Source organism: Polyodon spathula, chromosome 11 (assembly GCF_017654505.1).
Source record: "Polyodon spathula isolate WHYD16114869_AA chromosome 11, ASM1765450v1, whole genome shotgun sequence".
Classification (NCBI taxonomy): Eukaryota; Metazoa; Chordata; class Actinopteri; order Acipenseriformes; family Polyodontidae; genus Polyodon; species Polyodon spathula.
Genome location: NC_054544.1, coordinates 21,244,575 through 21,270,751, shown reverse-complemented (window position 1 = coordinate 21,270,751; position 26,177 = coordinate 21,244,575). Strand labels below are relative to the sequence as shown.

General features: G+C 36.8%; 2 protein-coding genes across 2 annotated transcripts; one reads left to right on the top strand and one right to left on the bottom strand.

The window, feature by feature from the left end:
• The first annotated feature begins 491 nt into the window (after nucleotides 1-491).
• On the top strand, nucleotides 492-6,331 carry LOC121323552 (G-protein coupled bile acid receptor 1-like). The gene is made up of 2 exons (XM_041264671.1): nucleotides 492-760; nucleotides 4,908-6,331. The coding sequence occupies exon 2, from the start codon at nucleotides 5,021-5,023 to the stop codon at nucleotides 5,993-5,995; it is 975 nt and encodes a 324-aa protein (XP_041120605.1). The 5' UTR covers nucleotides 492-760; nucleotides 4,908-5,020; the 3' UTR covers nucleotides 5,996-6,331.
• Nucleotides 6,332-13,362: 7,031 nt separating this feature from the next.
• LOC121322816 (keratin, type II cytoskeletal 8-like) lies at nucleotides 13,363-24,811 on the bottom strand. The gene is made up of 9 exons (XM_041263154.1): nucleotides 24,321-24,811; nucleotides 21,001-21,209; nucleotides 20,469-20,529; nucleotides 19,986-20,081; nucleotides 19,170-19,334; nucleotides 18,759-18,884; nucleotides 16,048-16,268; nucleotides 15,565-15,629; nucleotides 13,363-14,503 (listed from the first exon to the last, which is right to left on the bottom strand). The coding sequence occupies exons 1-9, from the start codon at nucleotides 24,603-24,605 to the stop codon at nucleotides 14,496-14,498; spliced, it is 1,236 nt and encodes a 411-aa protein (XP_041119088.1). The 5' UTR covers nucleotides 24,606-24,811; the 3' UTR covers nucleotides 13,363-14,495.
• Nucleotides 24,812-26,177: the final 1,366 nt, after the last annotated feature.

Genomic DNA, 26,177 nt, shown 5'->3' with positions numbered 1-26,177 from the left:
GACGGGGATGTAAACTTAACTCTCAACACAGCCTGGTGAAGCAGTAGTACAAAAGGCTAAACTACGGCTTAATGTAGTACATGTAGTCAAAGAATAATATGTAGCTGTAAAATCTGACATAATTGTGGAACAATATACTCAACAAACATTTCATTTTTGCCTTCTATTGCAAGGTGATTTACACTTTTTGACACACAAATCAGCGTTTTCATTTTTTCATGTATCTGGAGTTAGAATGACAGCAAAATAATATGATAAAGGACAAAATAAATGCACTGGATGGTCAACAATGTACACATTGACAGATTAACAGTGTGGTAAACAAATACCAGAGAATTATATTTGAAATGTAATATGTTTGTGAGATGCTATTCAGCTCTTCAATGGAGCTCTATCTCTTTAAATAGCTTCAGCAGCATCTACCCTCTGGACTGGAGCCTGTGGTATAAAATAGAGCTGATTCCCCTTTGACTCTCACACAGTCACCAGATTTGAGAGAGAGAGGAACTCGTCATATTTTTAAGAATGACTTAACGGCTCTGCCTTACCCTTGAGTTCTTCTGAGGTTAGAAACTATCAGGAAATGAAAACGATTGATGATGTTACACAGACTGTATAAAGAATGCCGGATTGAAGAAGATAGAAATCTAAGATAGAAAGCAATAGATGAATAATACAAGTTTGGAACCTTCTTTTCACTTGGGGAAATGCTAAGAATGTCTGAACACAGAGGTCTGAAGTTCTAGTGACTATAAGCAAGGTGAGAATGTTTAATCATACTTTTTATATACGTAATAATAAAATGGTATACTCTAGTATTCCTTAAGAGTGTTGTTAAACTTCATCTACCTTACATTGAGGCAATAAGAAAGACTTCTAGTTGAAAGGTTACTGTATTAAGTTGTGTTAGTATTTCTAAATTCAGCATATTTATATGCCACAGTGAGTTACAACAATGAGAACAGTATTCGACCAGATAGAAGATCTTAGTTTCTCTGAAACTTGTCACACTTACATTTTTGCATACATCTGGGAAAATGTATAATAAATTGTGATGAAACTTGATACTAACATTATTTCATTTTTGTGAGCAAAGATTCTGTAGATATATGAACATAAAGTTTACAAATGAGAGAAGGCCATTCGACCCATCTTGCTAGTTTGGTTGTTAGTAGCTTATTGATCCCAGAATCTCATCAAGCAGCTTCTTGAAGGATCCCAGGGTGTCAGCTATTTTCTGTTCTGAATGCCCTTTTATCTAATTTCCATTTGTGACCCCTGGTCCTTGTTTCTTTTTTCAGGTCGAAAAAGTCCCTTGAGTTGACATTATCAATACCTTTTAGAATTTTTAATGATTGAATCAGATCGCCGCATAGTCTTTTTTGTTCAAGACAATTATTTAAGCCTGTCTGCATGAGATGCCTTTTAAATGTGGCTGTGTGGTCCAGTGGTTAAAGAAACAGGAGGTCCCTGGTTCAAATTCCAGGTCAGCCACTAACTCATTGTTTGACTGAGCAAGTCACTTAACCTCCTTGTGCTCTGTCTTTCAGGTGAAATGTGGTTGTAAGTGACTCTGCAGCTGCTGCACAGTTCACACACCCTAGTCTCGTGTCTTGTAAAGTCCTTTGTGATGGTGGTCCACTATGAAAGGTGCTATATAAAGATTATTATTATTTAAGCCAGAAAAATTCTGGTCGCTCTTTTTTGCACTCTTTCTACAGCAGAAATATCTTTTTGTAGCGAGGTGACCAGAACTGAACACAATATTCTAGATGAGGTCTTACTAATGCATTGTAAAGTTTTAACATTACTTCCCTTGATTTAAATTCAACACTTTTCACTATATATCCGAGCACCTTGTTGGTCTTTTTTATAGCTTCCCCACATTGTCTAGATGAAGACATTTCTGAGTCAACATAAAATCCTAGGTCTTTTTCATAGATTCCTTCTTCAATTTCAGTATCTCCCATATGATATTTGTAATGCACATTGTATTGCCTGTGTGCAGTACCTTACACTTTTCTCTATTAAATGTTATTTGCCATGTGTCTGCCCAGTTCTGAATACAGTCTAGATCATTTTGAATGACCTTTGTTGCTACAAGAGTGTTTGACACTCCTCCTATTTTTGTGTCATCGCAAATTTAACAAGTTTGCTTACTATACCAGACTCTAAGTCATTAATGTAGATTAGGAATAGCAGAGGACTCCACTGGTTACCTCACTCTATTTTGAGGTTTCTCCTCTAATCAGTACTTGTTTTCTGTTTTCTACTTGTTAACCACTCCCTAATATATGTGCATGCATTTCCTTGAATCCCTACTGCATTCAGTTTGAGAATTATTCTTTTGTGCGAGACTTTGTCAAAAGCTTTCTGGAAATCTAAATAAACCATCTCATATGCGTTGCTGTTACCATTGTCGATGTTGCATCTGTTGTGGAAGTTTTCACTTTAACTTCTGTAAGATAGAGACTCAGTAGAACAGACAAGATTTGAGTAAATAAGTTTAATAGTTCAAGTTTGCAAACCCGAGAACACTCTCAACACACGCAGGTGTTAGGAAAACCGAGCAATGTTCTGAGCTACGCAGATCCAGTAAGCTCAATATATACCTTATAACCTACAGTTACTGCAAGCCAATCACAGAAGCTTAACTCAATATTAGCAGATAGCAACAACTTGGAAGATTAAGATGAGACCAATCTTAGCAAGCCCCCTAAAATAAAAGTGACATTTCTGTGAAGTGCCACGGAAGCAGCTTGCGGTTGCTATAAAATAGAACTTCCTCTGTCTAGCTAAATGTCAGTACTTTTCCATTCCTTATAAGAGCCAATTGTCCTTCAAGTAGAAAGAGGAAGTATGTTCACAGATCTCCCTTTCCTAAAACCATGCTGATTGTATCCAAGGATACTGTTACCATAGATGTCATTTTCCATTTTGGATCTATTTTCCATAAGTTTACATATAATAGAATTCAGACTTATTGGTCTGTAGTTACCTGGTTTGGTTTTGTCACCCTTTTTGTGGATCTGTACTGTCGGTATAACCCTTGTGTCAAGAGATTGTTGCATGATCCTGGCTAGCAGTTTGTAAATAACTTCTTTCATTTATTTGATTACTATTGGGAGGATCTCAATTTTTTATTTTAAGAGCGCCTAGTCCCTTTAACACTTCTGCCTCTGTTATGCTAAAGTTATTTAAGTGTTAAAGGGACTAGGAGCTCTTAAGCTCTGATGGTACAATACATTTTTCCATTTGTATGGCTATCTGGAAAACTACTAATTAAATTAACATGAAACTTGTTATTAACTATATATAACATACGTTACTGGGAGTATCAGATTGTGATGATAAATGGACGTGTTTCTCTGTACATCAGTTCACCTGTTTGTCAAACTTCACAATTATATAGGTCTTAAATACCACTTATCAGAGAAAAAGATTCTGACATGATTCTGAAAGTTATATTGAGGTAGGAGGGGGTGCTTTCTAAAAAGTCCCCAGGATGTGACGACTAAAACACAAAATGCTGCAAAGTGACTTCAAATTAGAAGAAGAATGCATTAGTTAAGATAACTGATATTTCATAACCATACTAAGTCTCACTCTAAATGTTCACACAGGTTATGTTCTTATCTTTGGTTTAATAGCACACTGTTTAAAGCTTTTAAAAGTGACCTTTAAACTCTTTACTTTAGTGTTTCCTTTTTTTTTTTGTTGCCGTACAGAGTTTTTAAATTTAGATTTTATGTTCTGTAGAAATAAACAGCTCTTGCACTCGTCACTACCTAATTCCCTTGGTTTTATGGCGGGCATGGAGGGTAACTTTAAAACATGCCCCTGCATAAAATGCATAAAGCCATTCATCCAACAGCCTGCAGGCACTCCATTGTACATTGAAGGCATTGATGTCACCACCAGTGGCTCAGTGGGTCTCTGTTGGCATGGCCTCTGTCATCAAGATCCTGGGTGTAAAGAGGCAATTGATCTGGTCATGGGATCAGAGCTGTTGTAAGGATTGCTGCAGTGAGGCAAGGGGGGCATTCTAAAATTGGGGAGAGCAAAAGGAGTAAAATAATTGGGGGTTATATTCCTGTAAAGTTAATGAATGCACCCATGCAATCCTGTTTTAACAGTACTACAAACTTACAGTACAATCGTTAACAGCGAGTTTGTAGCCTCGGCCTTAGAATAACAGCATACCTTCTTTAGGAAGTTCATGAATGTATCTCCAGGTTAATGAAAAGTTCAAGGTTCTGTAAGAGCCATCCTAAAAGAGGTTGGGCCCATCTCTGCAACGCCTCCATGGCAGGGTGGTGAGCTTTGCCAGCCCCCCCCAGAGGGAAATGCACTTGCAGAGGTAGAAGTGGGGCAAATGGAAATATTACGGTGAGTGAAGATCATGGTTACAACTAAAGAAGTTAACAGTTACACAGTGGAAAATACAACCTGTGGTGACAAACTACAAAAAGCTACACAAGCTTGAACAAAATAATGCCTTTCAATCTAAACGTCTTGCCATTACTTTGTAGCTCTCACATGTTCCTACATAAAAGATTGAGCAAATCCAATTAAAAACTTATGTTAAGGTGTGGTTGATTTTTAATGGTATTTTCTCATGCTATTTGTAAATACAATTTTAAAAAAATTGTGTATTAGGGTACAATATAATTTATTTCATAGGTTTAATTATCTGATCAAATGGGACCCCAGGTCTAAGAGTTTATAATATGACCTTTTTGGCAATACAAGGCATAGCAATATTCCTTGTCTTTGACGTAGTGGCCACATAGTGTTTTTTCTCACTCCAGTGAAACTTCCTAAACACCCTTTTATTAGGCAGTTAATTGCAATCATATAAAATGTGGCAAAGTATCCCTTTTAATTTGTTCTTTCCCTCTCAACAGGAGTTTCACATTTTAAAAAGTTGACTTGACGATTCAGTAATTGGATAAGAGACAGGAAAAAAAGCAAAACCCTGCAGGAAAGGCTATTCCAGAAGCCAATATTCTACTAAATCATGGCATGCAGCCAGGCCAATTACAGCAACCAGCCCTCAAGCACAGAAATTAACCTTATCATCAGGCTCACCTCTCCCCTCTCCACAGTCATAATCCTTGCCAACCTTCTCATCATCATAGGCATCATCTACAACCGGAAGCTACACAACACCCCTAATTACTTCTTCCTCAGCTTGCTGTTTGCCGACCTGTGTACGGGACTGGCTCTGCCTTTCATTCCCAGCATGAGCCTGGAACGGTACATGAAATTCAGCAATTGCCTTGTCCTGCACATTGTCCCCAATTTCCTCTTCTTGTCCTTCCTCTTCAACTTGGTCATGGTGCATTATGAGCGTTACTTCTGCATCGTTCATCCCCTGCAGTATAGTAACTTCTGGGTTCACCGCTACGTCCCTTTAGCTTTACTGATCGTCTGGATCCCACCCCTCCTTTTTGCCTCCTTGCCTGCTTTTGGTTGGAACAAAAGATCTCAAAACCAGAGTTGTCAAGATTGCTCCTACAAGTATGTCTTCCCTCGTGAATTCATCTACCTTGAGGTCTATGGCTTACTAATCCCGGCAATATTGGCCATCATCTTTATGACCGTTAGGGTGTTGTGGATCACAAGATCACAGATGAAGGACATCTGCAAGCTTCACAGGTCTGTGCAAGGGGACGTGCCCTCGGACAAGGAGCACAGGATGAACATGCGCTATGCTAAGTGTGTGGCTGTTGTGTCTTTGACTTTCATGGTCTGTTGGGTTCCTTACATTGTCTACGCGAACGTCTCAATCACTGCTCTGTGGCAGGACAAGGGGGAATCCAGCATGGAACCCAAAACGCACATCATTCTCTCCTGCACTGGGATAGGAAGCATGGCTGTAATACCAGTGGTCTTAGGGTTTGGGAACCGGCAGTACACAAAGCCCATTAGAAAAGGTTTACGCAAACTTTGGGACAGCTGCAGAAAGGGAATGACACAAAGATTTTACTAATGTTGAGGTAGTTTTGGACTGAAACAATGGTATTATAGCTGACGTAGTAAGATAGCTTCTTATTTGGTTGGCATAGGAGTCCTTTTAACAGGAGAATGATGGTGGATCTTGAAGAGCAACAGAAGATATTCCAAAAGCATCCTGTACTTTTGTTACAATTATGCATAGAAGGCTGTAGATGTGTTTAGTTTGTGCGTAAATGTTCTTGAAGCCATAGAAGTTCCTGAAGCCTTTCTCAATGAATAATGAAACGGCAACTTGAGAAAGGTATACTGTAAAAAGATTTTAGTGAACATTCCCCCAGAACATCATATTTTTGTGTAGAATTGTACTTGATTGTGGAGCACTACAGTGTTAATTGTGACGTGACAGACCCACTGTAATATATATATATATATATATATATATATATATATATATATATATATATATATATATATATATTTTTTTTTTTTTTTTTTTTTTTTGCTGTATTTGTATACATAATAACTTATGCTTTATTTATAATCACCTGGAAAAAATCTACCTCTATAAATTACCTAAGGTTAATCTACCCCTCTCTTGAAAATTCATAGAATTCTTCCCATTTTTAAAAGGAATGTTGTAACTGACTGATGGTGTGGAGATTTTTAATGGTGAACTTCAAATACCAGATTAGATAAAATTTCATAAACTTGACCAGATGGTTGGTAGTGATGCACTGTAATATATTGATAATGTTTTATTTTCATTGAATACTATGGGCTAGATTCTCAAAGCTATTAAAGATACCAAATGAAAAGTGGTGCCTGAGCGACTATACTGGTAAGAGCCCAGTTGAGTAATGCGCAGGGTGTCATATAGTCAGGGGAGCGTCCTGGCTGTGCAAAGCTGCTGATCTTAAGCTTAGATAGGCAAAATGCTAAATCATTAGATAACGTTTCTCCTCTTCACACTACAGCAGACCCTACTTGCCAGGAGCTTAGTGAGCTCAAGTGGACATCTGCAGGACTGGCCTTTGCCCTCCAGTGGCTGGTAGCTTGCTTACATCTGCTCTTGAGTTCTTGGCTGTAAAGAAGGCCTCGGCTGTTTAACAGCAATTGGCTTTGCTGTCAAATATGATTGCTTTCATATTCTGACCTCTCAACATCTGTATATACAATTGCAAATTAGGTCATATTTTATTATCTGTAACATGATATTATAAGCTTTCAGATTATGATTACATCTTTTCAATAACAGCAACAGCTGTTTTTAACAATTTTGGTTGTTAACAAATAGGTCCATGGGTGTTCATTCCAATTACAAGCTGCCCATTAAAACTGGTCAGGTCTATATTTTCAATTTATGTGTTTAAACGAGAGCTAGAAATGTGACTTAAATAGTCAAGTTCTGTGTATATATCAAGCACAATGTAGGGAAAAGAATGTTTAAGCTTAATATTAGCAGCTGAATTCTGAGAAGCTAAATCAAGCTCTGCATCTGCTGAGCAATGCTTCTGTTGGATTTGTATGAATGCAAGATAGATTCCAAAATAAAAAAAAAAAAATCATCTCTGAACTCTCATCACTTATCATATAGATATATTACTATTATTTTCTTACACTCACTACATTAATTGTTCTTTCAACTTACATACACATTTACTTTTCATGTACATAATAAGTATTCTGAACACTTGACCGTCACTTACTAAATCAGTAATGACTAAGAGATACATTGCAATGGTAATGTAATGTGTTTCTATCAAGGGGCATTATAGCTACTACAGCCATTGGTAAGTGGAAACATTTTCATAATTTGACATGTCATGATATCACAGTAGCATGAATCAACATACACTGGTAAGCCATTGCAGTACTGTGCTAACATAGCAGTGCCAGTATGCTACTGTATAAGGACTATACAATACTGATAGAAAATCCATTGTATTGTCATTGAAGGCTAAAGCTGTGTCCCACTTGGATTTCTTCACGGCAATACCCTGGTATATCAATGAAATGGAACCCCGATGGTATTTTTTTAACCATTTTCTGTCATGTTTTAACACAGTATTATGTGTATTTTTTATTAGTATTTATTGTTTATCCCAAGAAACAGTTGCAAATTAGTCTTTGGATATTAAAGTTTGTATTCCATTATAATGAATTGGTAATGGTGTCTCTTGGCTAATACATGTATCTGAATGAAGAAAAAAGAGAAGGATTATGTTTGTTTCTTCTTATACAGCAGTTCTCATTGATAGGATTTGCTACCATTTAAACCTGTGGTAGTGGCATGCCTTTCTTATCTCATTCTGTAGTAATTTAGTGTCATGATGTCTATCCCATCCCAATGGTCTCTCCCTACCTGAAATCCAGCCATGCGTTAGAAATGTATTTGAAGCCTCAAGATCAAATTTCTATCCCCTGTGCAACTGCAAATTGAGTAAATGAGAAATTTCTAAACAGAATAACAGTTTCAGAAGAGGCAGCATGTCGCTAACCTGGTTTGAGGATGCTTTTCAGAAAACGAATCTGTGGTTAAAAAAGCACATTAGTTCTAAAGCCAGGAAAAAAAAAAATCTAAGAAAAAAAGATGATGTAAATTAGTTGAAAAAGAACACTGCTTACAGAATACCAATTCTCATACAGGCAACAGAATGCTCAAGGGTCTGTGTTTCTAGAGATATCGTCATGACTGACATTTTTCCTTTTTTTTATCAAATCTTTTATTCGGCGAACAAAAAACAATAGAACAATACAACAAGAAATTCCCCCTTTTTTCCATTTTTAACCCTCCCCCTCTCCCCCTGTGTGGCAACCTCCCACCCAAATCACCCCATAAAGGACCTCGGGGACCTAGTTCAGTCAATAGTAGCTGGATACAGACTAATTACAGATCTGATGGAATCTGCGGCTGCTTTCCAGGCCTGCACAATCACTTCCCTGGCTCCATCAACCCGGCTGATAGAAAGTTCCAAATAAAGAAAAGTGAGGGTCCAGTGTGCCATGAAAGGGAGTGTGGAGGCTACCAGCAAAGTGCCATCATCTTTTTAGCGGCTTTAAGGCCAGCTAACCAAATCTTTTTCTGCTGCAAAAGAAGAGTCGTCATTCAGTAAAAGAACCATAAGAAAGCAAGGCAAATCTTTTTCAGGAATATTGGACAAAGTTGAAGATTCCACTCCTAAAACATATGCAAGAAAGTGCCTCTGGCTCCCTGGGGACAAAGTGCACATACAGGGGTAGGGTTGAACTTCATTTGGAAGCATTTATGAGGGGTTAGATATGTTCTATGAATGAAATTAAAATGGATCAGTTGATGGTTAGGATTCATGGAGGCACAGCTCAGGTTAGTCCAGACAGTATCCCAACATATTTCCTTGTTTGCAGGAAATATGTCCCTATTCCAGATATTGTCAAGCGCCAGAGGTTTATATGAGGCCTTTAATAGGTGGGTATAAAGTGGATGGAGAACAGCCCCCTCGTTTTACTCTGTGTGCAGCATATCATGTAATGTATGAGATGTCAGTTCTGTCCACCAAGTTTCCCCATACGCACGCATTGCAGAGCGGAGATGAAGATAGAAAAAGAAAGAAATGCCTGGTAAATTATATTGCAATTGTAAATACTGGAATGTGAGAAGACAGTTATCTTAAAAAAATATTTCCAAGAGTGTAAATCCCCTTGTCCCTCCATTGCGGAAAAGAAAAGGGTTGACCACCTGATAAGTGGGTAAAGAAATTGGAGCCCCGAGTGCAGCTGATTCCTTATCAGAGTCATGGTAATTGGAGATTCTGAAGACATTGCATACATTTACCTCTATCATAGGGGACATCAGAGCTGTATAATTTAGAATAAAAGGAGCTAAATTGAGAGATTAGTTGTACAGGATCAGACAGTATGCCTCCTTGTGTGGATTTGACAGATGAAATATCTGCAAAATGTTCCTTGCTGCAGAGCCTTAGGGCTGACAGATGACTAGCTACTATTAAACTATTAATTATTGCTTAATACTATTGCTACTATTAAAATAATAATTTTGTCTAGCCCTATGAATAAGGAATTCTGCGTGATATCCAAGTAAGAGATTAAGTTATTTTCTGATAAGCTCCAATTCAAGTGCAATGGCTTCAGAGAAGGAGGTCTGCAGAGTATGTTCTAGAAAAGCTAGTTTGGTTTCCAATTCTTTGATTTTACGAGTCTTATTGAGATTAGCAGCAAACAGAGTATCTTTAATAAATCCCTTAACTGAGTCCCACAAGATATGAGGGTCATCCGCAGAGCCACGATTGAAGTCAAGAAACTCATACAGTTTAGATTGAAATAGTACTCAGAAGGATTCATTTTGTAATAATGTGGTATTGAAGCGGCATCTTGTGGCTTGAGTCAGCATGTCAGTGTATTCAATAAGCAAGATGACAGCATGATTAAGCTGTATTTATTTAAGGGTGACAGGATAGGTGTGGCCCAGGATCTCGACTTTCGACTAGAAAGGAGGCACCCTCTTATGAGCCGAGTGACATTGAAGACGGGATGACAGGACCCAGTGGAAGATTGGTAAGGAGGCAGAGGGGAAGGAGCCAGAAAGAAGCTTCCCAACAGATGGATGGAAGCAAGTCTCAGCTTTTAAGTGATTTGGGTTAACCAATGAGTCATGATGGGGGCTGTAAACTCGCCTCAATAATAGCGGCAAGCGTTTAAAAAATAAACTTTAGTGCCACACACTACACTCAAAAAATATTAACTTATGAAGTATGAAGAATGAGTGAATTTAATAAACCACTATTAAAACCACATATTATGTGTAGTCTTTTTAAACTTCAATACAGTCTGCTTGTTTAACTTGTGTGCAAGTGGTTTTCTTGGTTTAAAGCAGGCAGATATATGCCCCAGGACCTCCTTGTAAATGAAGCTTCGGTCTCAATGGGTAAATCGCTTGGTTAAATAAATAAATATAAACACATTTTCAACCCAATGTACAAGAGGTGGCACATTTTGTGTTATAGAATTAATAGAGGGCCAGACTGGATGACTGGAGAGTGGGAAGCAGTTTACAATGTATGAGTCCATGTAAACACTGAAGGATGATATGAGAAGGAGATGAGAGTACATTTTCACAGACTTTTAATACCAATGTTAATTTTTTTACTTCTTTTTTCACTGAAGACTCACTGGAGCTTTATTACAGCACCAAAACCTTGAGCAGGTCTTATGCTGTTCATAGACACTAATAATGAATCCCTGTGGCAGGTGCCTTTAAGAAAACAATACACATGTACTCATGAAGGTTGTTTGATGTTAAATGAGCCGGAAGCATCCACACTTTAAAAAGCCTAAAAGAATTGTATTTCAACTGAAAATAAAACACTGTGGGTTTATTTTTTAAAAGAAAAGAATGTTAGATTTCCAAACGTAGATGAATATCATATCAAACTAGGGTCTGTGTCTGTATATGATCAGGTAGAAGTATTTTGTATTATCCAAATTATATAAGGCAACTATTTTGAAAGTACTGGTCCTGGATAACATCACTATACAGAAAAATTAATAAAGAATGTAGAAAATCAATGGAAAGTAGTTTCAGGGAGTTTTAGCTACCATGAAAGTGGTTGTATTTTTAGATGACATAAATAAACATCACTTGTAGCTAAGCTATATCAATTTAGACCCAGTAGCTGTTGCGAGAAAGTAATTTGTGTCCCATTTGGGCATCACTCCAAGGTCTCCTGGTTATTATCTAAATGACGCTCCTGGTTATCATCTAGAGGCCAGTGTTTTCAAAGAGATTGCATTAGGAATATAATATTAAGCTTACAAAATCTTCACCAGCTGTCATATAATTACACCTGTGTTGACAATGTGATATTTTTGCACTGTTGAAATACAACTTGAGTTCTAGCTTTCTTTGAACATAAGACATCAAGATATTTGTGATTTTGTTTCTCAATTTCACTCCAATAACTTAAAATACTTTTCAACCAACATGTACATAAAGAAAAAATAACTGGGCCTTATAAGTTTAAAAAAAGAATTTAAAATACTTTGGTGAAGTCGGCGTTAACTGAGATGCATAGATTCCAGCTGTGGAATTGGGGTTGTGGGTTTTAGCTTGGACACAAAGCTTCTTGGCTCAACTCAACATAGTTACAGGGTCGGAAAAATGTAATCAGACTACATTTGACATTTAACATTGACAATGAAGATATCATGACTGAAATGTGATTAAACATCATTATTCAGATATCTGAAAAGCTTCACCATACTAATTATTTTAGGAAACTCTGAAGTCTTGTAATGAGCTGCCTGTACCACACAGCACATACAAATCAGATTGTTCCCAAGTTAGCAATTACTTTGCCACACACTGCCCTTTTGACAACTGACTAAAGTCCACCTTCTTTGGCAGTCCCACTATGATGCGACATTTGTGACTAACATGAAATACACAATTATGGATGGAGCTGATAACATCTTTTCTAGATGTTATTAAATCATTTTAGTTACATAAAAAAAAAGTTGTAAAAACTTTATATCCAAAACATTTCCACATAACATTTTCTAGATATTATTAAAACTTTTTGCCATATTTTAGATACACAAAAGATTTAGAAGTGAGTAGTTTTTCGAGATTTACAATTATACTGTATTTACAGTATAATTGTAAATCTCGAAAAACTACTCACTTCTAAATCTTTTGCAGTCATCTTTGTATTACTTTAGTATAAATACATGTTAATTTGGATTCATATGTTGTTTTTTTCTGACTTTATGTGAACGAAAAGACACACATTTGCCCATTTTCCCATTGGAAATAGTGATATTTTGAAATATCACTGTCCTGGTCACAGAAGCAAAGTTTGTGGGGAATAATAGCCATTTTCTATACTTTTGAGGCATAAACAATTAGGAAATAACACTTACTACCCAGGAACAAAAAAAAAAAAAAAAAAAAAAAAAAAAAAATTGTTACACAGTGTAGTTCTTCATTGTCTGGGGATTTTTTCAGTATGCTTCATAAACATATTGGTCTTTCATGTCCCTTTGTCCTTCAGGTAAATGTAGTCTTTTAGTTCAAGAAAATAGAATGCTCATTTAAAAATAATATTCAATAAAAAAATAAACAGTATCATCATGAAAGAACACAACTTCTTGCATTACACTGCACCTAATGCATGTAAAAAATAATATGGATATAGGATGTCTAATAACTAATGCAGTAACATCCAATATTACATGTGCTTGCACTTGTTCAGGTCTATACATGGGTACTTTACAAGCATCTATAATTCATTTGTAAAAGTCAGTGTTCATTCAATTACAGTTGTCTTTTTTCAGCTTTAGAAATCAATAAAAGAAATTAAAGGAATATTTTTAAAAAATAGCTAAAACAACTTTCTTACTAAACTATTTTTAATTTCAGCGGGAAATGAACAGGGATTGCATCAACCATTTAAATGTGGTTATCCTAAAAATAAGTGGTTGATACTATCAAATATATCCAACTGTGGCTTCTCCTACAGGGTTTTCATCAGTTTTGTCATCAAATGTATTTTAAGCCTGTACCTTTTATTTAAATATTTAAATATTTTTTTGCATTCAAGCCCAAAACACATAGAGATAGGTCTTTATTTAACCCTTACAAAATATACAATGAATGTTATGGGTTCAGAATTATACAATTCTTTATTTCTCTATTTTTTCAAAGAGAAATCTTACAAGATGTCTGGTAAAATATAGATTTTGAAATACCTATTGCCTTTCCATTGTCTGTCGTACGCTGTATCTAAAAAGTAAAATTCACTGTCTCAATTATGTTATGCTTGAAAATTATTTTAAATAAATCAATATTAAAACACTCATGGTCATTACCTCCCAAATCAAGTGGAATCAAAGACCTCTAGTACCCAATTCTGCTCGTACATTTACAGAGCAAGGCAGACAACATAGACAATAGTACAGACGAGGCAGAGCATGAAATCGGCTTATTTATTCAAGTTTATCACATTTCTACAGTGTAGATTATATCTTTGCATTATTAGTCTATAGAGAGCATTAAACAAGAGTGTTACACAGAGTGTAAGTCCGACTGAATAGCACCTTCAGCCATTTTATTTACTTATTTTTTTTAATAATGAAATTAGAAAGTCAATAACACAAGTTATGTGTGGACTGGCTAAGCTCAAATATAACATATGACTCAAAGTGCTATGCTAGCCTTAAAAATAATTTAAAAAATAATAATAAAAAAACCACCACCTGAGATTTTTCTCATAAACACATATTTAAAAATGAAGCAGTCCGCTAGTATGATAGTAAGATAAATGCTGCTTGTCACAGTACGCTGTCTCAGGGACCCCGTATGAGTGAGCCCATGTCAGGATCCTCAGTCCTCAGAGAAGTGGGAGGACTCCAAGATCATCTGACCGTTTTTGGTCTCGATGGTTTTAATGAGCACAGCTTTCTTAGGGGGTGCTGCTCTAGAGAGGTCCAGGCTTCGGGACTGCACCAGGCCATCTATGCAAGCAGGGCACACAGGGGGTTTAGAAATCTGAGCACAAAATGAAACAAGATATTTTTAGCAGGGTTTCCTTTCAGAAGCTTGAAGTCACACACAATGATTACTACACAGCAAAATATATAAAATATCCACAATACACAATACTATTCAATAATGTTAAAATGATACTGTAGTAAGTGTAAATCATGTAGTGTAACTGCTTTATAAATTGACTTTGTTGATTAACTGCATTAACCAGATTTGATGTGATGCAAGCTATTCAGTTTATTTTAAGAGACAAAGTGTTAAAAAATAGGGATTAATTGTGTATTATTATTAGCATTATTATTATTATTACAAAGTATGTCCACATAGCCAAAATCAAGCTTTTACTGTGCATTACTGACACTTGACGGAGTGTTTTGTACAGTATTTGTTTAACTAGAACTAGTACAGGGATGTGTGCTGTATATAAAATGGTGAAGTCACTTTTAGTATTCTTTTAATCTCAAGCATTACAACTTTCAGACTTGTCCTTCACTTTGATTAAGGTAAAGGCAATCTGTTCCGCCAGTAAGCTAAAAGTTACCTCACAGGTAATATGAACCCTCTTGTAATCAAAAGAAAACTTTATTTTTTAATAGTGTTAAAAGGAGTACTTCAATTTGCAGTATGTACATATTTCATATCCTGAATTAATGTAAAAAATAAATAAATAAATAAATAAACAAAACATTGAACATAGTAATACTAGGTCAATATGAGTTTGAAAAAAATGTAATTGTGGCTTTCATAGAAAGGGACGTTATTTTGGTGGTTATTTTATTTTGGATTTTTACATTTTGTGAAACAAAAAGTGCAATGGAAAAAAAAAAATTGAAATTGCAGGCTAGAAGTTGAGCCAAAGGCATTCATACAGTCTTCCTTGGTACTGCATTATCTCCAGAAGTCATTGCAAGCAACAAGTAACTGCTGTGTCTCCTGTGAGTGACAAGGGTATGTGTCTCTCATAAATCCAGCTACAGGAAATCATGCAGGTAAAGCATGGGACAAGTGGAAAACAGTTCCTCACATAAAGACAAATAATTAAGAACAATTATGAATGTACCCACCTAGTTGGTCAATGGCACTGAGTTGAGAGTCCTGGTGCGGCCCTCCTTGCTGGTGAGTTTCCAGTCTAAATCCATAACAATGAAGGGGTGTGAGTGACAGACTGTACACAGTGGATTACCACGGCATGAACAACAGCATATCAAAATACATGCTCATAAAGACTCGACAAAATAATGTCCATACAAGCTTCATCACGAATGGGTAAGTTACTCTGTAGAGCTATGTAAAAACTGAATTGTGAGCAACATACATATTTGTCAGGCTAATATATATATACACACACACTAAAGGACTTGGCTTTGTCCTCACCAAATGTTTTTGTAGTTTATAGTTTACTATTAACTGAAAACCTGGATATTTTGTGTCACCAAAAGATGATGAGACACTCACTAGTGAATCAGCCCAATGCATCACCTAGTCCCCCTTATTCTTCGCCACAAATATTATGAACTGCATGACTTCCCACTGAAACGTTTTTGTACCTGCTCTCCTCCCCTTCCAGGAGCTTCCTGTAGGTAGCGATCTCAATGTCCAAGGCGAGCTTGAGGTTCATGAGGTCCTGGTATTCGCGCACCTGCTTGGCCATGGCTTGCTTAGCACTCTTCAGGGCTGCCTCCAGCTCACTCACACGGTTCTTGGCGTCTGACACTGCAAGCTGTCCCCGTTCCTCCGCCTCTCCAATGGCCATCTCAAGATTGGCTCGCTGGCAGACAGACACAAACAGATTTGTTGAGAAATACTTTATATGTTTCCAGGGTTTAAGGCCACCATGGGGAGGAAGAAAAACACTGCCTGTAGTACTGTAATTGCTGTTGAGGAATAAATTAACATTCTTGTTTCATTACCACCTCAAAATACTTGGGGGAAGGAGAGGTAAAATTGAAAGGCTGTTTTTAAGGTTTGGTATTCATAAACCCTTTTTTGTGTAAAGAGGTTTAGTTTATGCTTTTGTTTTAAAAACCCTTTAAACACTCTTAACAGGTCTAACTATGACACACTTGTTAAAGGTGTCCTGCTCCATCTGGTTTTAAAAGCGTTTTTTACATATTAAAAAAGGTGGTTGGTTACTATCTCTTTAAAAGGCCATGGTGAAAATGTCAACTCTGAAGGTACTGTATTGTTTAAACTGTATATTGCCATTGCATTTGGTAAAAAAAAAAAAAATTGCAGTTGGCTTGTATTCCAACCAGGGGCACCTAACTTTGTTTAATAGTGAGTGGACAAGGGTAAAGAACTGCCGAGCGCAGTGAGGTGACATTTTCTTTTGCTAAGCTCTGGTAAACCTCATTTTTACTGGGCAATCTTTTTCAAGTTAATGTTTTTGTAATAGTAAACCCACAAAACTGGACAGGTGTTTCAGCATAAAATATAGAATATTTACTACATGAGCATTTATAAAGTACAAACACAAATAGCACCAAATGGCAGAACCAGTTCCTGTGGCATAGCTGCACAATGCTATACCTGTAATTCCAACACACAGCTTATTAAGGGCTAAACAAACAAACAATAACATATACACAATGTTACCATATGGCTTGTTTATTCATAGATATATTGGCATATGTATGTTAACAGTTAAAATATCCCTTGCTCAGCTTTGTTTTAAATGTAGTGCTGGATGCTAGAGAACGTTTTCTACGTTTTGTCATCAAACATTGCTGTTCAGCTAGCACAGCGAAACCAGCTGCTACGAGACTTTCGGAAAGTAAATGCTTGCTGTAGAGGGCAATTCTTGGTGCTGATAGGTTGAAACAATAAGCACCCACCCCCCACATTGCTATGTTTAGTGCTAATTGGTTAAAACACTAAATGCCAGCCCTCACAAAGCTGATTCATGACAATATTACAGGCAGTGCAGATCAACCAATACACTGCTCATATGTTAAGAGTACAGTTGTATTTGGTCACACTGACAGCACTCCCACCTTAGGCACCAAAATAAATAAATAGATCAAAATGGATGCGTCAAGTATGTGAAATGTACCTGCCCCAGACCAATGGAGTCGATGATATACTGAAATCTAAGAGTTCAATATATCATGAGCTACACTGGTAAATATTCAGTCAACCCTTTTTATCATTCAGCATTTATTTTGTCATATTTTAGTCATTCAGGGACATAACATACCTACATGTTTATTATTAAACTAACGTGAGTTTAAATTATTAGTAAATACACACGCTTCGATATGAAAGCTGAACATTAATATCAGCAAAGAACTACTAATTTACATGTTTTTAATGAAAAAAACAATTGTTGAAGCCTACACTTTCACTGAAGTAAAATCAGGCTTGTGTGATTTTGAAGTGCCACTTTTTAATATTATTACTACTGCTTAATCCAAGTTAAAAATAAAAGATGTTGGTTGGAGTTGAACTTAAACTTGTTTATGGCCCTCCGGCAACATTACCCTCATTTTTAATTCTAAAACCCAACATCATTTTTTAATAACGGTCTGATATTCTCTGTTCCTTACATTTTTTCTTTTAATAATGGTTTCTACTCTCTCTTCCTTCAGATATGTTTGCGAGTAATAAATAAAAAATATATGCTTATATTAAAGTATTAATATTTCGTGCCATCGTCTCTCTGACTGCCTGCCATGTTCACATTCACTTAACAACGTTTTTTCTGACTGTTACCTAATGTTAGCCATGGTGCAGAAATTGGATCAAACCAATATGTTTGTGTAGGGGGAATTTATTGTGACTGTTTATAAATGTGGCCCATCCTCTGAATACGTTTCCATTTTTATATTTAAAATATTTTAAAGCAAACCAATGCCAAATACAACAAGGTACAATACATAAATAATGAACAAGGAGCAAAACATAGTTTAACCTCTCCACATTCAAAGTGGGGGGCACGTGCCCCTTCTGCCCCATTGGTTAGGCTCCTATGGCTCCGACTGCTAAAACTACCTTGCGGGAACAAAAAAAAACAGACGGTCAATACAGCCTGTCTGCTAAAGCAAAGTGCATAGAAGACTTTTTGAAAAAAAACTACAGTGTAGTGTATGACAGAAACTGCTTGACAGCGACTGACAGTTACTATTAACAAGGTGCTCTGTGTAAAGTGGTTTCCCAGGAACAAGCAGTGCTTTCCAGTTCTCTTTTCCAGGCAAGCGGGTTTAAAGTGGTGTTAGGGGTATTTTCAAGGTGTGGGTGTAGCAAACTCTTTCACACTCACTCGATTCTTTAAGCCCTCAGCCTCAGAGTTGAGTCTCTGGATGAGACGAATCATTTCTGCAATCTCGTTCTTCACTTCCTTCAAGTCCTGGTTGTACTTCCCAGCCTCGGCCGCCATGTCATCCACCTAGAGACAATGGAGGAAATGCCAGTTTATCAAATGACCAAAATCTGTGAAACAGACTTCAGATGAATAGTATGTGAGAACGTTCCAAGTATATAGCTGCCATGTAGAGCAAAAAAATAAATAAATAAAAAATCAGCACATAATATAATAATATTTCCATTTTCACAGGATAACTATCACGTTAAGCTAATAATTCTCGTAAAAATGGAAATTATCTAAAAACTACTACATCATAAGGTTATTATTTTGAATATATTTTGTTCTACATGACATTACGTTGCTGACCTTGTTTTTGTACCACTGCTCAGCTTCATCTCGGCCTCGCGCTGCAATCCCCTCATACTGCATCTTCACCTCCTCCACGATTTGCTTCATATCCAGACCACGGTTGTTGTCCATCTCCACGGTAACTGCTGTGTTGTTAATCTGAGATTGCAACTCGCGGATTTCCTAAACCAAAACAGGAGGAATAACACGTTAAACATTTCAAATGTCATGCTTTAATTAATGATTCACTAATGTAGTTAATTCACTCTAAGTCCAAGTTGGTACTATATTGTACTGTTTTCAATATGTCTCTTTTTTATGTATCCCTCTTTTTAATAAAAATAGTACACTAAATAAAGGTTTGCTATGAACAGAATATAGTTGGATTTTGTGACAAACATTAAAAATAAAGCAGTATTCAATAGATTTCAAAGACAGCAAGCATGTGACCACACAAAACTCGGGCCTGCCCTGTTGATGCTATTCCCTCATACACAGATGTTCGCCATCCTATAGCACTATATCATGAACTACAATCCTATAATACTACTAAATCATGAACTATAATCCTATAACACTATATCATGAACTACAATCCTATAACATTATATCATGAGCTACAATCCTATAACACTATATCATGAGCTACAATCCTATAACACTATATCATGAGCTACAATCCTATAACACTATATCATGAGCTACAATCCTATAACACTATATCATGAGCTACAATCCTATAACACTATATCATGAGCTACAATCCTATAACACTATATCATGAACTACAACCAGGGAATTTGAACAACAGGAAACAATCAGCCAGCTCCGCACCTCATCATAGAGCTGCTTCAAGAAGTCCAGCTCATCCATCAGGCTCTCCACAGTATTCTCCAGATCCACTTTCTGGAGGTAGCCCTCATCTACATCCTGAAAGGCACAGGCAATACATTTTCAATCGCTGGGATTCTACATCAATTTGGGATAGGACAAAAGAAACAGTAAAACAATAAAACTGCTCAAATTCAGATTCACTAGTCTGATAACATAATAGAGCTAATTTTGCAGGTCTCATGCTTTTCCCATTTATATTATACCTTTGTGACACACTTTGTTTATTACAAACTACTTATTACACAGTTTATGACAGAGTTTGAATGAATTAACTTTATTTCCTAGATACTCATTGCCCTTGTGCATGTGGTGTTCCCATACGAGCAGGTGGCTGTACTGTACTGGAATTTAACGCAACAGGATACAATACAGTGACCATTGCCATAACGTTTTTGCTTATTGCTAGGATGGAAAGCTCCTTACCCTCTTGCTGAGCACAAACTCATTCTCTAACTGAGTGCGCCTGTTGATCTCATCCTCAAACCTGTACATTTAAAAGGGAAATAAGTCTGTTGTAGTCTTAGAGAGAAGAAGAAGCAAACGCTTGTATTAAACGTCAGTGTCTTTCTAAACAAGTGACTGTTCTAACAATTGTAAAACTACAACGATTGATATTAGTGCAATAAACAAGGCCTTGGTTAATAGACAACAAACATTTTAATGGATTGGTGTAAAGTGTCCGTTAAAACCGGACAAGCTGATAAAGATCTGTTATCCATGGAAAGCCTCTTCTGATAATATTTAATTGAAATTTTCAAGGGCTGTCTTTGCAAGATCATTTGGGAGTTCACTGTGCCTTTGTTAGTCTTATACTGACTGCAGTTAATGTTTTACCCCACATATTAATGATTTACCATGGCCTGACTCGATCTTTTACTAGGTTTGCTTTACTCAAGTTTGTAAACCCTACTGCATTTAAACAAGCTAATCCCTCTGACCCACGGAGCGCACCCACTTGTTTTTGTTGTCCTCCACCAGTGCCTTAGTGCGAGCCAGCTCCTTCTCCAGTTTGTCCCTGTCATTGCTTAGCCTGTCTCTCTGGCTCATCAGATTGTTGCCAAACGCGGCCACGATTTGGTCGATGTTGGACTTGTAGTCGCCCTTCTCTAGCATGATCTTCAGCCTGGTCTCCAGAACCTTGTTCTGCTGCTCCAGGTGACGCACCTGAGGGAAACAAAGCAACTCAGCAACTCTCTTTACCTCAGCTCTTTGACTTTGTCCTTCTAACGCTGCGTTACAGCCTCTTTTGAAATATAATAATGAATAGATGCAATTATTGCAACAGAATACATGTCAACAAGGCTTTTTTTTTTGGCCCACAGATGACTTGAAAATAGGTTTATTGATGGTTCTGGCAGATTAGGCAATAAACAATTTCTTACAAGACAGGAATGTTAATTGAGTACCTGGAGGGTGCTAATTATTGGGGCAATATTAGGAGTAAAATAGGTTTCTAGAGGCAATATTAGGAGTAAAATAGGTTTCTAGAAGAGCCGCTTGTGTATTGCACCTGTTTTTCTATTTGTCATCTTTGTTATGGGCAAACTTTATTTTCTTATCTGTAATGTTTTTGGTTTGTCTTTAAAATCCCTGTAGAATTCTGCGAAGGACAGGTGTACTTCACTTCACAGTATGTATGGTGTTAATATTGGGTGGCATTTCATTTCTAGCACTGTACTTCAAACTTGGCTTGGTAACTTGGCTTTAACGTTATTTAAAACGGGAAACAGAGCATAAGTTTGAGATAAGATAACACAATTGATTCTTTATGTGGAATTGCAATATATATTATGCTCTGTGCGTTCTGCCGTAAGTCTCCTAAACTAGGGCTATTTGTAAGCTACATTACAGGTAGGCTACATCACCATTACTCAAATAATTCCAGTAGTGGACAAGGTTGATCATTGGTGTGTATTTAGCTCTGGAAGCATCCCCCCCCCCGCCCCAATTATATATATTTTTGCTCATAATGTTTTAAAGGAAAACGCCTACTAATTAGGTAATAACCTTCGAAATATGTTTAGGGCTCAAAGCATAATTACTGTTTTTGAAACAAAACCTCCCACACTAATAATCACTGTGACCAACCTGTCGAGTAGGAGGAGGTCACACCTGTCTGGAAACTAGGGTCCCTTTGAATGAGGAAATCCTGGTTTGGGAGGGCAGACACCAGCACTGTAAATAATCATTGAATGTGGCAGACCCTGACACCTTCAACAAACAGGGGCCACCCCTGTATCATTCACACAAACAAGACACACAGTAATATGAAATATTCCAAGTGTAAATAATAAATAGCAGTACATTTTACACTTCTCTGTGCTTTACAATACATACCTATGCTTTACTACCCTTGCTATGCTTTTACTATGGCAAACTTTTATAAGGGACAGACATACACTTCTCTGTCCACAAGATGGAGCTGTAAAACTACAAACCATGCAGATTCTAGGTGTGGCAGGAGTATTGCGTTTTTCCCCTCTTTTTTGATAACCCTAGGTATTTCATGAAAATGTTACCACTGTAACATTTCTTTCTTCTGTTGTTTCTTGACGAGATACAGCAGAGCAATGTAATTTATAACAATGTTTGTACTAAGTATAAAATGCATGCCTGTGGATATTAAGACTTTCTCCTTTCTGTTGTTGGAATCAAAAGTTACCTACGTGGGTAGCCATGAAGGCATCAGCCCAAACCATGACAAGGAAAGCATATCTTTCATCAAATAACCTGATTAAGACATTCAAGGTAAACAATCCCACAGACTCAACACATTCTGCCAGCTCCATCTCTACAATATAATCATGTGAAATGTTATTAAGCAAATATACATTTCCTTAAGAGAAGATGGAAGTGGCCAAGCCCTCTGATTTTGTTTGTTGTTGATAAGACAGTAAAATTTTAGGCAAATCCTTGTTATTTTTGTATATCTGTCTGACTAGCATGTACACCTGTTTAACCCTACGTCTATCACAGAGTGTGCAACCGTACTGTCTCTCTTATGACTGAATATTTTGTTATGCTAACAGAATACTAGAATACATAAACTAGATGCAGTCAGTCTCTCAGTCAGTTTGTCACGATAGTAAACTCAGAGGTTTGTACTGACAGTATTATGGCAGATGTATTTAATTTTGTAATCCCTGAGACCAAAATTACAGAAAACAACAATTTATAAAAAAATAAATAAAACAAAATAATAATACATGTGATAGAAGATAGATTGACCACTGGCCAACATTTACTCAATAGTTAAGGGTCCCTGCTGAGAGAACAAGGATGAACGAGGCGTGACAATAACACAAGCCTGCGCTTCTCCCTCGCTCCACAAGATGGTGATGTAAGAACCCAAACTTTGCAGGTTTTAACGTGTGATAGGTTTCATACATGAGCTCAAATGGGAAACTCTAAGCTGTTTAAAAATAATATACTTCCTACCATAAAATGCAGAAATCCGTGTCTATATAATTAATAGTACAATTGTTTAGCCACTTCAGTTTACAAAATGTATGACTGACGCGATGACCACATTTGTGGCCTCAGAGCCAGAAGCACATAATTGTGATGCAGAGAGCAAAACACAGAATCGAATCTGCTGATGTTCCTCAAAGTGCTTTAACACAATGGATGACTGATTTTTATTATTAGACTCTTCCCCAAAATAACAAACAGTGCAATTACTGTTCCAGCTGTGCGCTGCCAATCCCCATAACCCTAAACTGTTCAAACAGTGTTTGCGTTTTCAAGTAAACCTATCTCTAATGTTGTGTAAATACCACTAACAATGGCTACAATAGGTGTCCTAAAATATCCTAGACTAAATGACAGGTAGCGCAGGTGTACACATAGCATCTGAATACATTTTCCATACAAAAAAAAAAGTATTTGACAATATCACAGTGCCAAGGAAGTAATCGTGACAAGGGCTAGTTAGAAGTGAAAGAACAACACTTTCTTTGTGACGTCTAAAGAGCTGTTTAGCCTTTCTGCAATAAACGCAGTCGAATGTAGTTTAAAATAAGTCCAGTGTTGGGAGTTACAGACTGGCATCATTCAGCAGCACTGTTGAAAGCAATTACTACAGTTTTGTGACCCTTAATATAATGCACATTGTATTAAAAAGGCTCTATAAACACGTTAAGTGCAGTAGCAACGTTTATAGTACAAATATTTAAGGGTGTTGGTTTTTGGTGGGGTCACCGCGTTTACCGTGCACATGGATAGATGGGTAGGTAGATACATAGACAGGCAGGCAGAGCTTTTTGGTAGACTTACCTTGTTAATGAAATCTGCGAATTTGTTGTTCAGTCCTTTTATTTCCTCCTTCTCCTGGGTTTTAATCTGGTGGAAACGGGGGTCTATTTCGGTGTTGGGGGGGTTGGAGAGCAGGATCCCAGCAGAGGAAACTGGGGTAGCCCACGAAGCACTGATTCCAGACGGTCCAGTCCTGTTGCCTGGGAAGCAGGCACTGTTTACTCGGGAAACACTCATTCTGCTGCCCGGAGAACTGTAAGAACGGCTGCTGAAGGTCCTGGCACCAGAGTTTCTATTGTAGGCCATTTTGTGTCAGTTTATGTGCTAGTGCAAAGAAATACTCACCAACTCAAACGTTTCTGACAAAAGTGTGACTGTCCCGTAGTGGCAGAAATCACCTGGTTATTTAAAGTATGTTCAGTCACTCCCATCATGAATTATTCATATGTTTTTTCCCACAAAGCCCTTCCCATAATAGACTCAAGTCGTGAGACTTTGTTGCTGGGGCTCCACCACCCTAGTTGCAAAAAGGACTCAATGCCCCACCCCTTTGATTAAATATTGATCAGCACACCTGGAACGATTGGATACAAGATCCGGCTTCTACGGAACATTCTAGGATGTGTTTATTAAATTGCTTATACTGCATAAGTGTATGGTATACACATATATCAACATACATTGGACATACATTTTCCTACATATTCTTGTGTCCTATAATTGCGACACACGCACACGCACGCACACACACACACACACACACACACGCACACACACAGTATTGAATAATCTTTAACATCATCATTATTAACGCAGAGTAATATGGTTACTCTGGAACCGATTACAGCTTTATGTTTTGTAAAACCTATGTAAGTCAACACGAAACAAACTATTACATTCTATAGTTTACTGTATTAGTTTCTGAAATTATATTTGAATGGGATGAAATGTTTAAACATGCGTTCTAACTGGTTGAATATCCTTTCAATACAGGCCTGGCAGCCCCATGGTTTTCTGAAACCAGATGATTTAGTTGGGAAAAGTTGAAGTTTGATTCTTATTCCTGGTATTTTTTATTTATTTATTTTATTATTATTATCGCTTGATAACACTATGTAACACAATTTTTGTTCCTGGGTAGTAAGTGTTATTTTCTAATTGCTTATGCCTCAAAAGTATAGAAAATGGCTATTATTCCCCACAGACTTTGCTTTTGTGACCAGGACAGTGATATTTCAAAATATCACTATTTCCAATGGGAAAATGGGCAAATGTGTGTCTTTTCGTTCACATAAAGTTAGAAAAAAACAACATATGAATCCAAATTAACATGTATTTACACTAAAGTAATACAAAGATGACCACAAAAGATTTAGAAGTGAGTAGTTTTTCGAGATTTACAATTATACTGTATTTACATTGTATTTCCCATTGGAAATAGTGATATTTTGAAATATCACTCTCCTGGTCACAAAAGCAAAGTTTGTGGGGAATAATAGCCACGTTCTATACTTTTGAGGCATAAGAAATTAGGAAATAACACTTACTACCCAGGAACAAAAAAAAAAAAAAAAAAAAAAAAAAAAAAAAATTGTTACACAGTGTAATCTATCCTGTTATGTTAGCTTTTAAGAAAAATCGTTTTGCTTATGAGTTGCTTATAAGGCGCTATCTAAAGGTTGCAATTTGCGCCATTCCTCTCTCCTTTGAGTTGGGCACTTTACAGGTCTAATCAATCAAATAATAATAATAATAATAATAATAATAATAATAATAATAATAATAATAATAATAATAATAATAATAAGATGAAGTTTAAATCGAAAGCAAAATGCGGTACTACTATTGCCTATTGTCCTCAGTTAGTGCTTGCAAAGT

Excerpts from the sequence above, each read along its gene's own strand:
- LOC121323552 (XM_041264671.1), top strand. The coding sequence starts at position 5,021 with ATGGCATGCAGCCAGGCCAATTACAGCAACCAGCCCTCAAGCACAGAA.
- LOC121322816 (XM_041263154.1), bottom strand. The coding sequence starts at position 24,605 with ATGGCCTACAATAGAAACTCTGGTGCCAGGACCTTCAGCAGCCGTTCT. Across the intron at positions 20,530-21,000 it reads GTGGAGGACAACAAAAACAA|GTTTGAGGATGAGATCAACA; the intron begins GTGGGTGCGCTC and ends TTAAATGTACAG. Across the intron at positions 19,335-19,985 it reads TGAAGCAGCTCTATGATGAG|GAAATCCGCGAGTTGCAATC; the intron begins GTGCGGAGCTGG and ends GTTTTGGTTTAG.